Raw genomic sequence first — 13,368 nt, forward strand, 5'->3', positions numbered from 1 at the left:
TGCAAAAAGATTAAATGCAACGAAGGCGGTTTTCATTAAAACCCGTCGTTGTTATTTTGTCAAGAATAACGAAAATGCCAACCAAGCACATTCTAAGACGGTTATTAACGACCGTCTTAGTATGTACGTCGTAGAAAACAATTTTTTGTTACTTAATTACAAGTTTGCCACCGCGTCACATTCTAAGACGGTCGCAAATAACCGTCTTAGAATGTGCGTCGTAAAATGCTTCTCTTCTAGTAGTGCTTGAGCAACGAGGGTAAAACTAAAATGGAACCATATTAAAATTGATACTGAAATAGATACTGAATTATAGGCAGCTTATTTACAAACTGACAAAGTAACTAGTTCCTAACTGAATTAAAACCAACTCTTATCTAATTGCTCCTTTGATAACCAGCTGCTAATAACATCACTAACATCTCGTTAACACACTCTGTCCTGTGGACTTCAACAATTTTGTTTTACCTACAACTTTCATATGTTACCAAAGATTACAGTTGTACTTGTAGTGACTTACAAACATGTTTATGAATTTGTAAAATCTGTCCTTTTTGTTAGAATTGATGTCTCATGAGAAAGACATATGACTTATGTAGGGACTAATAAGTAAATAATTAACGATTAAAGGCTAAATTGTAATTGGACTTAATAAGAAAAGTTTCTAGAGTTAGCTGCTACCTGATGGGAGTAGTGGTTATAAAAGAGGCTTAATACTCACTAACGTGAAATAAGGTCCCCTTCCTGAACAGAAAAGTGTTCTCTCTCACTCATAGTCATCACTAACGGAAAGAGGCAGAAAAGAAAGGCCGAAGTGAAATCTTATTTCTCTCATTTTCCAACGAAATCAAAATACACCAGAGAGAAGTTCCTATGGAGAAAGATACAAGTCTTCATATAGAGAAAGGTACACATCATTGTTTATTGATCATTTGTGAGAATCATAGGTTTCAAGATCCTGTTGTTTCCTATAATTGATAGTCTAGGAAACCCCTTAAGAATTTTTACATGTGGTATCAAAGCATGTGTTATGAAATTTATGATTCTCCAAGAATGATTTAATTTTTCTCAATTATGCATGAACCCTAATTATGAAATTTAGGGATAATTTAATTTCTCTCAATTATCCATGAATCCTAATTATAAAATTTAGAAATTTTTTTCCGCTGCAAGTATAAAATCTTTTATTGAAAAGGATATCAATTAAGTTGGCTTTAGTATGAATACATAAAATTATAGCGGGTACTTTTAATTGTATATATTAAATTTGGAGAAAGATTTCAAATTTATATTTTGTGTAATGTGATTTGATTCCATGATAATGGTGGCTAGTATTGGTATTTTTTTATCATATAATGTGAGAAAGCCATTAGTGTGATTCATGTTTTGAAAAGCGCTATGCTCCATACATGTTAATTCCTTCTTTGAAAATAGGAAATTTTGGAAATTGCTATTTGCAACCTTATGTTTGCTATTTTCAATCCCATTTGATCTTTTTTTTCCGAAAAATTATTGTTGAACGGGATTAAAGGATTGAAAGTTTATGTTCTATAATTAAATTAATGTGAATGTTTTGCAATTATTGGTAGCATTAAATATATGTATATGCTACATATTTGCTTGAACATGTTTGAATGCAAAAACACAAATAAATGCAAATATTATTTTATGGTCTGGAATGAAATTAATAGAATGACTATGAATTATTAATAGCAATAAGTATGTGCAGGCCATATATATTTGGTTGGAATTAAATGTATGTTGAATTTGTTAGTCATCAAAGTGGCCAAATTTGTAAGGTTATTTAATTCCAAATTAATGATATTTCAATTATATTTGGTTGGAATTAAATGTATATTGAATTTGTTAGTCACCAAAGTGGCCAAATTTGTAAGGTTATTTAATTTCAAAATTAATGATTATTTTGATTACTCATAGAATAATGGATGCTAAATTATATGGTTATTGGTTTATGGGTAATTGAAATTCATTGTTATAAGGCATTTATGGATCGCCCAAAGGTTGATTAGTTGTTCTTATAATTAATGAATATAATTGTGGGCGATTTGTGTGTATCATTAGTTTTATTTATATGCCCAAAGGAAATAAATACTACTAATTGGTGCATATTTAATTGCCAAATAATGTTAAAATTTTATTAGCATCATTATGTTTGTATGTTGTGTGTTGGTGTATCACCCAAAGGAGAACATCAATATACATTGATCATTATCTGAATGAATCATATGTATGACATGTATTTTATGTCTCAAAACACTTATGTGAATTTTATTATGTAATACATGTTTTGAATTCATTGGATTCTTATGTATCATCTGTGTCAATTTTAATGGGCTTAACTTCTCTTACTGAAATGAGCAAGTCCAATTTCACTTCGGTGTTTAGGATCATGATATTGCTATGTTGGAAGAGAAGTTTGTTACTATTATTGATGCTAGTAGCAATGAAGAGAGAGTTCATTATAAAACTTAGGAAAGATCTAACAGTCTCAGCCTAATGTTGATGAGAATGACTGTTGCAGATAGTATTAAGACAACTCTCCCTAAAATCGAAAGTGCTAAAAGGTTTATGGGATTAGTGGGAGAGTGCTCTCAAACAGCTGATAAGTCTGTTGCTAGGACATTAATGAGTACATTGACCACCATGAAGTTTGATGGTTCACGTACTATGTATGAACATGTCATTGAGATGAAAAACATTGCAGCAAGACTTAAGACCTTGGGAATATAATGGCTGTGAATGAGAACTTTCTTGTTCAGTTTGTTCTAAACTCATTAACGTCTGAGTTTGGCCCGTTCTAAATGAACTATAATACCATGAAAGATAAATGGAATATGCATGAATTTCACAGTATGTTAGTTCAGGAAGAAACGAGACTTAAGAATCAAGGAAGTCACTCAGTCCATTATGTAAGTCACCAAGGGAATCAAGGAGCTTGAAAAGAAATTTATGAAGAAGCATGATAAAGGCAAAGGGTCATTAAAGAACAATGACGACTCTTTGCAAATCCAGAAGAAGATATCAAAGGGCAATAATTGTCCATTTTGTAGGAAATCAAGACATTTCCAAAAGGATTGCCTAAAGTGTAAGTCTTGGTTCAAAAAGAATGTTGAGCTTAATGCTCATGTATGTTTTGAATCAAACTTAACTGAAGTTTCCCATGATACATGATGGATTAATTCTGGATGTATGACTCATGTTTCTAACATTATGCAAAGATTCCTTACAATCCAAACCATAAGCCCAAATGAAAAGTTCATTTTTCATAGGGAATGAAGTGAAAGCTCCACTGGAAATAGTTGAGACTTATTGTTTAAAGCTCGACACTGGACATCATTTAGATTTACTGGAAACTCCTTATGTACCTAGTTTATCTAGGAATTTAGTTTCATTATCTAAACTTGATGTTACTGCATACTCTTTTAATTTTGGTAATGGATGTTTCAATTTATTTAAGCATAATCATCTCATTGGTACTGAAATTCTTGTGATGGTTTATATAAATTGGAAATAGACCATTTGTATGCTGAAATTTTTTTAACTCTGCATCATAATGTTGGCACTAAACGTAGTTTAGTGAATGAACGATCTGCTTTCTTGTGGCATAAACGTTTTGGTCACATTTCTAAAGAAAGGATGAAAGGATTAATAAAGAATGAAATTCTTCCTTATCTAGATTTTACGGATCTAAATATTTGTGTGGGTTGTATTTAGGGAAAACAAGCAAAACATACAAAGAAAGGAGCTATAAGAAGCACTCAGCTTCTTGAAATTGTGCATACTGATATTTGTGGACCTTTTAATGTTAGTTCTTTCGGAAAGGAAAGATAATTTATCACCATTATTAATGATTATTCACGTTATGATTATGTCTACTTACTGCCTGAGATTTCTCAGGCAATGGATGCCTTAGAAATTTACTAGAATGAAGTAAAAAGACAATTAGACAGAAATGTGAAAATTATTAGATATGATAGAGGTGGCGAGTATTATGGAAGATATGATGAAACTGGGCAACACCCAGGTCCATTTGCTAAGCTTCTTCAGAAACGTGGCATTTGTATACAATACACAATGTCTGGTACACCACAACAAAATGGTGTATCAGAAAGGCGCAATAGAACTTTAATGGATATGATTAGGAGTATGTTAATCAATTTGACTTTACCCGTATCTTTGTGGATGTACTCCTTGAAAACTGCTATGTATTTGTTGAATAGGGTTCCTAGTAAGGCAGTTCCAAAGACACCTTTGAACTGTGGACAAATAGGACACCTAGTATAAAACACCTGCATGTTTGGGGTTGCTAGGCAGAAATAAGGATTTATAATCCGCAAGAAAGAAAATTGGATGCAAGAACAATCAGTGGATATTTTATTGGTTATCCAAAAAATCAAAGGGGTATATGTTTTATTGTCCTAATCATAGTATGAGAATTTTTTCGAAACTGGAAATGCAAGGTTCATTGAAAATGATGAAATCAGTGGGAGTACAGTTCCACGAGAAGTGGAAATTAAAGAAGTTAGAGTGCAAGCCCTTTTAGCTTGTGCCTCTAGTAGTAAGGTGATTTCTTCTTTTAGTTGTTGTTACAAAATTAATGAAGAGGAGCAACACAATAATGAACCCATAATGCATAATGAACCTATTATGGAAGGACCACAAGAAGTAGCATTAAGGAGGTCTCAAAGAGAAAGGAGACCAACTATTTCGAATAATTATGTGGTATACCTACATGAAACAAAAACAAACTTAAGCATTAATGATAATGACCCAGTTTCGTTTTCAAAGCTATAAGTTGTGATAATTCTGAGAAGTGGTTAAATGCCATGAAAGAAGAGATAAATTTCATAGAACATAATAGTGTTTAGGACCTTGTAGAATTACCAAAGGGTTGTAAGAGAGTTGGTTGTAAGTGGGTCTTCAAAACTAAACGTGACTCTCATGGCAACTTTGAACGTTACAAGGCTAGACTTGTTGCTAAGGGATTTACTCAGAAAGATGGCATTGATTATAAAGATGCGTTTTCACCGGTCTCACGAAAGGATTCTTTCAGGATTATCATGACATTAGTAGCCCATTATGACTTGGAGCTACATTAGATGGATGTGAAAACTACTTTTCTTAATGGAGATTTAGAGAAGAATGTTTGTATGGACCAACCAATGAGGTTCTCAGTTGAGGGAAAGGAACACATAGTGTGCAAACTAAAGAAATCAATATACAGTCTTAAAGTAAGCTTCCCGCAATGGTATTTGAGGTTTAATGATACCATTGTTTCCTTTAGATTTAAGGAAAATACTGTTTATCGGTGTATGTATCTGAAGGTCAGTGGGAGTAAGGTTATTTTCTAATTTGTATATTGATGATATCTTGCTTGCAACTAACGATCTTGGTCTTCTTCATGAGACTAAGAAATTTCTCTCTAGAAACTTTGAAGTGAAAGATATGGGTGAGGTAAGCTATGTGATAGGGATAGAAATATTCCATAATAGATCACAAGGATTGTTAGGCTTATCTCAGAAAGTAATATATCGATAAAGTACTAGAGAGATTCAAGATGGAAAGGTGTTTAACATCACCTATTCTAATTTAGAAATGAGACAAGTTAGTCTCGCACAATGTCCTAGAAATGATATGGAACGAAAACAAATGAAAGTAATTTTGTATGCATCAGTTGTTGTTGCATCTGAGAGCTGAATTTGTAGTATGTTTTGAGGCTACAATTCAGGCTAATTGGCTGCGGAACTTTATTTCAGGGCTTGGAATTGTCGACAGTATTGCTAGGCCGCTGAAAATGTATTGTGATAACTCCGCACAATATTTTTGTAAGAACGACAAGTACTCTAAGGGTGCTAAGCATATGAAATTGAAGTACTTTGTCGTGAAGGAAGAAGTTCAGAAACAAAGAGTGTCAATAGAACATATTAGCACAAACCTTATGATAGTTGACCTTTGAATAAGGGATTACGCCCAAGACATTATAGAACATGTTGAAAGTATGGGCATTATTGTTATTGATGATCATTAAGTGTAATTTATCTTATGCATTTTAGTGACACTCTGAGCTCAATTATGATATGTTTCTGATTACCTGTTCTCTATGTTTGCATGCATGTTTGTGTTAGAGTAATGTTAACAGGTTTTGTCTTGAATGAAGACATTATGTTGGACCAATTATGTACTCCTAACTAATGGTCATATTAAGGAGAAGACTAATTTGTAGTACATGGAAGGGACTATGTCGATTAGATGATGTACAACCGCCATGACTCGAATTGGTTCTTATTCTTAATCATGAAATTATGATGTACCCAATGTATAGAACAATTTAGTCAATTTTAATGCGCATTATGTTAGTTAATCTATTTATTTATTTAGTCCATAATGTTTATTAATGTCACATGAGCCAAGTGGGAGAATGTTAGAATTAATGTCTCATGTGAGAGGCATGTGACTTATGTAGGGACTAATAATAAATAATTAACGATTAAGGCTAAATTGTAATTGGGCTTAATAGGAGAAGTTTCTAGAGCTAACTGCTACTTGATGGGAGTAGTGGTTATAAAAGGGGTTAATACCACTAACGTGAAATAAGGTCCCTTCCTGACCAGAAAATGTTCTCTCTCACTCATAGCCATCACTAACGGAGAGAGGCAGAAAAGAAAGGCCAAAGGAAATGAAATCTTATTTCTCTCATTTTTCAAGGAAATCAAAATACACCGGAGAGAAGTTCTTATGGAGAAAGGTACAAGTCTTCCTATAGAGAAAGATACACATAATTATTTATTGATGATTTATGAGAATCATAGGTTTCAAGATTCTGTTGTTTCCTATAATTGATAGTCTAGAAAACCCCTTAAGAATTTTTACACTTTTTACCAAAGCACACTCACTATCTAGGTGCTCAATGGAATATGTTATAATCAACTTAAATATGTCTTTAATGTCCCTGCTTATAAATTCTAACCTTTACCTTGGATCATTTGTTTCAGAAGAAGAAAAATGAAAAAAAATTGATTCTAAGAAGAAATGAAAAAAAAAAAAACTTGTAAACAATAACTTTTTTTTCTTTTTTTTTTCTTTTCAACTAAATAAGTAGATATATGCTATTCCATTATCTATTTTTCTTTTCTGCCATCCATAAGAAACATTAAAATCTATTATATATTTATATCTGTAGCTGAAATACTCCTAAGTAGAGAGGGCAAGGAGTGCAATCAAATGTTGCCTCCTGTCGCATATAGATAGATGGCTTTATAATGCGAAATTTGCAATTATGAAGCCCTTTATTATTGCAATTATAAAGTATACGAAACATTCCAATAGACAGCACATTCCAATATGGCTTGATTCTTAATTTCAAACCTATCGTAAGGTAAAAATAGATAAATAGGCGAAACATGTGCACTAGACCCATAATACAACTTCAACTTTTTCTATTGTACAAACTAGTCAACTTGGCCTGAGCCAACCCCATTGCAATATTATTAAGCTGAGCTACAATAGTAGCAGTAATCCATAACTATAATAAAACTGTCCTAACCATGATTAGGCGGGATGAATTAAACCTATTAGACACATCGATGAAAACAAAACAATACAACTCAATCCAAGATAGTTTAACTTATTTTGAAAACAAGTACATGATTAATTCATTATAAGCATATATATTACTATATTATGAACAACCAATAATGACCAGAAAAAATAAAGTGCAAAAATCAAATGTTTATATAGCTTACAATTAATAATTTGAAGTTTTCTACTGAAAGATCAAGCAGGGAACTAGCAAGCAAGACACAAAACGAGACTTCAATTCTCAACAACAAACTTCACACATCATGACCACTTAACATAGAAAGGAAAAAAATGGGATAAGTGGAGTTTAAAATGTCTATATCCAATATTTATTTCTCTCACTCATTAAATGATGCAATTACAAGAAATTCTTACTCTAAGTACTCTTGAGCAATGAACATTAATTTAAAGCTGAAATAAAAGTTTTAATTACCCCATATAGCTCCCTTGCCTTCAATGGGTCACTATCTTGAACCCCATGATAATCCCCTGGTGTGAAATGCCCCAGAACTCTCACTCCCTTCCTTTGCATCAACCTCACAAGTTGCACCTGACGATCCACAAGTGGGTCACCGCCACAGCCGGTAACCAGCACCCACCATCCACGCCGTTTGATAATTTCCAATCTCTTAGGACCATTCCCTGCCGTTGGATTGCAATACTCGTGATCACGGTCAACTCCAACGGGCAACGATAACTCCCACAACGCGTCATTAACACACAGCGCCAAATGAGGTTCGTTCTCTAGCCTCAGCTCAGAACCGGTTCTTTGGGTCCCACTGAAAAATGGTTGAACCAAAATAAGCCCTTTGATCTTGGGAATCTGATTATAAGTACCATCAACCGTGGCTGCTCGTAGACCCGCGTTGTAGGCTATGTTTCCTCCGGCACTACTCCCCATGAGAAAAACGTTGGAGTAATCGACGTAGTTTGTCAGCCAATCATCTTTGTTGGTTTTGATCCACTGCAGTGCCTCCACGGCATCCTCGTATGCCGCGGGTAGTCTATGCACCATATGATTTAAAAGAATTAAAAAATTGAAAATAAAAAGACATAAAAAATATAAAATATTTAAATTAAAGTAAAATTTACTCTGTATACCAACCAAACACTACCTATGTTCTGGTGCCAGACGGTATTCGATGGAAGCAATGACCGCAACGACGTCGTTTGCCATGTTGAAGCAAAAATTGTGGAAGATTGTTGAGGCCGCACCGAGGAAAATGAACCCTCCCCCATGGTAGAAAACCAATAAGGGGAGCTTGGAGCTGTGATCCAGTGCCACGCGGGGTAGGTAGACTCTCGCCCATGTGCCTTTTGATTGGTTGATGGAGATGTCTTTGGAGAGTACGAGGGTGTTGAGGTTGGGATCCGGTGCGGGCGGGCTCTCGGGGGGTTTGTTGGGGCGCGTGACGGTGCCGTTTTTGTTAGGGATAAGGTTGAGCTCCTTGTAGGGGTCCTTGTTGCATGGGATTGGAGTGGATTGGGTTTGGAGAGTGAGAAATGTTAAGAAAAATGCAAATGCAATTGAAGATCTCCAAAAGGATTTGTAGTGTGGGAAAGAGAAGAGGCGCATGGTTGAATTTTTTAAAACTATGATAGCTAGAATTAATCAAAAGATATGGAAGAAGAGGGAGAAAGTAGTGTTCATGGAAGGGGAGAAGAAACAAATGAAATGATGATAGGTGTGATATCTTTATATCCTGGATTTGGATTTAGTCATTTAGATTCTTTGCAGGGAATCCCACCATAATAATTAATTTGTGAAATAAAAGTTAAAAGAAGGGGTATATATCATATATGGTAACTAGAATTGTACTTTTTTTGCTGTTAATTTTGAACTTTTTTTGCTTTATCCATTTGGTGGTGTTTTCTCGGCCTCATGTTCTTTGTGGCTAGATTTTTGTATGGTTTTTTCTTTTGGGATAAATAAATGAATAAATCATATATACATATATAGAAAGAGTTGTGTGGCATGAGCCAAGAGAACTATATACCCCGTGTTGGTAATTTGTCTTCATTGAGAAATTCTTGGATGCAAAGGTGCCAATTATATTTACATATTTTTAGCTAAACAACTATTTTATATTTTAAAATTAAAACTGCATGACTGTATGAGTGATAGATTGACTAATGGTACTAAACTTTGAACATTGTATGCAAGAACTTTTTCTTTCTAGATGTACTGAAAATGGACAAGCTTTGTTAGAAGGAGATTGAACAAGAATTGGCAACTAAGGGTAAATATTTAGCTTATATAATCTTTGTGGATATATGAGTTAGAATTTTAATTTTTTAGAATAAAAAAAACTTTCATAAATTGATGACTTTACAAAAAAAAGTCATTTGTTTTATTTTTCACTATCATTTTACACTAATATTAACTAATTACAGTGAATAATATTTTATAAAGCCAGCGATTAATTTAGGATTTTTAAAATTTTTAACTCATAATTTCGAAAATTAATGTGGAGTTGTACTCATTGCCAATGCTTGATTTAATCAACTTCACGATTTATAAATGCGTTAAATGTCTACATCAAATTATGACATGTTAAGAGACAAGATGAGGTTCATAAGATCGTAGTGTTTTGTTGAAGGGAGATAATCTGCATGACGTTTAGAGTGTGTTTGGATGGAGAAATTTAAAATTTTTAGAAATTTTAAATTTTAAGAATTTCAAATACTTCAATTGAAATTCTTTTATTTTCAAAATTTTGTATTTGGATAAAAAAAATCAAAATTTTGTGTTTGGTTAGTGTGTTAGTTATACGTGTGTTCCTCTATGCTCACACCCGATCGATATTTTAGGAGCTCAGACGGTGTTTCTTGAAGAAGACGAGAATTTCAATTTCTTACCTTTTAGAAGGAAATTGAAATTCCAAATTTTTAATTGTTTAAAATTCTGTTTTAAAATTCCAAAATTTTAAATTCTTCATAAAAAGCATCCAAACAATGAATTCTAAATTACAGAAATTCAAATTCTCTGATAAATTACTTTCCTCAGTTAAAATTCTCTATCCAAACACACTCTTAATGAATTTCAGTAGTAAGAAAAGAAAAGAAAAGAAAAACCTCTAACTGAGCTATATTGTTATCGTTTAAAAAGAAGCATCCATGAATTTGATAGAAAGTAATGCTATATTCACTTAAGGAATGCTTTCATAGTTTTATAATTGTGTAACATTAATTTTTGTTTAAATATTAAATAATTATTATTTTAATAAAGTAATATTAGTAAAAACAATATTAGTAGTAAAAAAAAATCTAATATCCAAGTCTACTAACAAGTAGAATACAATTAATAAAAGTCATTTAATTAGGAGGATTCATGAACTTTTCTTTAGGACTTAACTGAGCCCAAAGCTTTATCCTCTTTCAATTGAAGTGGGCCAAGAGGCCCACTAACATGCTTCTGTTGATGATGGTGATCCATAACTGTAGTAATATTGATGGTTAAGTCCTCTTGTTTCCAAACCCCCCATTGACGAGGTAAATCCAAACAGAAAAAAGCGTTGAAATAGAATGTCCATTTGTAATAATGCCCTTAGAAGATTGCAGGAAAATATACTACGTTATTTTGGCTTAATTACACTTGTAGTCTTTGTAATTTATATTTTTTTATTTTGTTTTTGTACAAAAATTTTATTTTCAATCCATACAAATTATTTTTTATTTGTTTTTAATCCTTAAGACTTTTTAGATAATTTTTTTTTCTGTTCAAAACGTTATCTAAACGTTATCTAAAATACTTTAAGAACTAGAAATAAAATAAATATAATTTGAAATAATTAAAAATTAAAAAATAATTTTATAAGAGAAAAAAAAACATTAACGTGCAAGGAATAAAAATATATTTAATTTTTTTTATTTTTATCGACAAATATTTTTTTTGGAAGGCAAAAGTGTTATATATATATATATATATATATATATATATATATATATATATATATATATATATATATATATATGGGTTAGCAAGTCTGTACAAGAAATAAAGCTGCAAGATTACATACAAAAGGCCAAACCAAAATAGAGAATATTGTACGATAGTAATCACAAAAAAGAGAATCCTTAAATATATCCTAAGTATGTGAGAAAAAGCAGAGCAAAGGGTTAAAACTCAACGAAGAAAAAAAGATCGCAGATTTGTTTCTTCTCTTCCATGAGTTTTTTGCTCCTTCAAATTGTTGTTCCCAAAAGGCAATGCTGTTTCTTTTATTCCACAGACACCAGCAAAGTAGCATGCCAAATTAAATGCCTCCATCTCCGAAATTTCCTGCCTCTGATGAACATGCAGAATTGTTCATATAATTAACTAGTTTATCTCCTCAGGAAGCACTGTATATATACCCATCCATCTGAATATCCCATTCCAGATCTGAGTAGAATTAGAGGATGTTAGAGATAAATGGTTGACAGTTTCCTTGTGCAAATTACAGAAGTAAAACAATTAGAATGTTGCTTCCACCAAGGAAGGATTTGTTTTGGAAATAACTATATATGCGATTTCAAAAGATTGTATTTGTATCCCGAAACATTTTGATTTGAACTTGAAGGTTGAAGCTAAGGTGAATATCGGTGGTGGCAATACATGTCTTCTGTTATGGTGGATGACTTATAGCACACAAATGCAAGAGTTAGGGTAGATGACATAATAATAATATAGAATGCTCAACATGTCCAAGATGGGCCCAATACCAGGAATCTTCATTTAGGGACAGATTTCGGGCCTTGTGAACACGTTTGTGACCTTACAACAATTGTTATCAGCTTTGGAGTAGCAGTAGCAGTAGTTTTACTGGTATATCACACCACCCAGAGTTATTTTTAGGGGTGTACATAAGTTGGATTGGACCCGGTTTGCCAAAACTCATCACCCAATTCAATTAAAAAAAATTCAATTTGATTAATTGGGTCAGTTTCTAATGATTTTATTGTAAAATTTAATCCAATCCAATCCGATCATGATTAGGTTGAATTGGGTTAAGTCAACCGGGTCATAAAATTTAAAAATTAAAAATTTTAGAACAATTTTTTTAAAATAATTTTCTTTAAAATGTACAATATAATTACATATAATATGCAAATTTGTTGCATAAAGAAATTTTAGATTTTCATTATTTTTATTTTTGTATTTTATTATAAGTTAAATTTTAATTTTGGTCCTCCTAATTTTTTAAATTTATGATTTTGGTCCTTTAATTTTTAGTTAACATTTGGTCTTCTAATTTTATAAATTGGTAATTTTGGTCTCCTGATAAATTATTAACTAATAATTATGATTAATAGAGTCATTAAATTAATTATAAATTAAATAAAAATTGTTAATCATTCAAAAATTTTAATAAGAGATTATGAACCCTAATGTGGTGTTGTTGTCACTGGACTCGCGTGTGGCGGTAAAGGTGAAAGAGGTATTTATGAAAAAGAGAAGGAGTAGGATGTTGTGAAAAATTAGAGTTAATAATTTGTATTAAAGTTTTCAATAATTAATAGTTTTAAATTAATTTATAATTATTTTTGAATAACTCTATTAATCATAATTATTTGTTAATAATCTACAAAGGAGACCAAAATCGCTAATTTGTAAAACTATGGAACCAAATATTACAATTAAAAATCAAAGGGACCAAAATCATGGATTTAGAAAACTAGAAGAACCAAAATTATAATTTAACCTTTATTATGTTCTTATTAATAATATTAATATTTTTTTATTATTATTATATGATTGGGTTGGGTTGGATTGGGTCATGGGTTGAT

General features: G+C 32.0%; 1 protein-coding gene across 1 annotated transcript; it reads right to left on the reverse strand.

Annotated features, from left to right (window-relative positions):
- Nucleotides 1–7,729: 7,729 nt before the first annotated feature.
- Nucleotides 7,730–9,526, reverse strand: LOC121172763 (carboxylesterase 1). Its single transcript, XM_041004943.1, has 2 exons — nucleotides 8,715–9,526; nucleotides 7,730–8,603 (listed from the first exon to the last, which is right to left on the reverse strand). Exons 1-2 carry the CDS (start codon nucleotides 9,173–9,175, stop codon nucleotides 8,000–8,002), a joined length of 1,065 nt encoding a protein of 354 aa, XP_040860877.1. The 5' UTR covers nucleotides 9,176–9,526; the 3' UTR covers nucleotides 7,730–7,999.
- Nucleotides 9,527–13,368: the final 3,842 nt, after the last annotated feature.

Source organism: Glycine max, chromosome 9, assembly GCF_000004515.6.
Source record: "Glycine max cultivar Williams 82 chromosome 9, Glycine_max_v4.0, whole genome shotgun sequence".
Classification (NCBI taxonomy): Eukaryota; Viridiplantae; Streptophyta; class Magnoliopsida; order Fabales; family Fabaceae; genus Glycine; species Glycine max.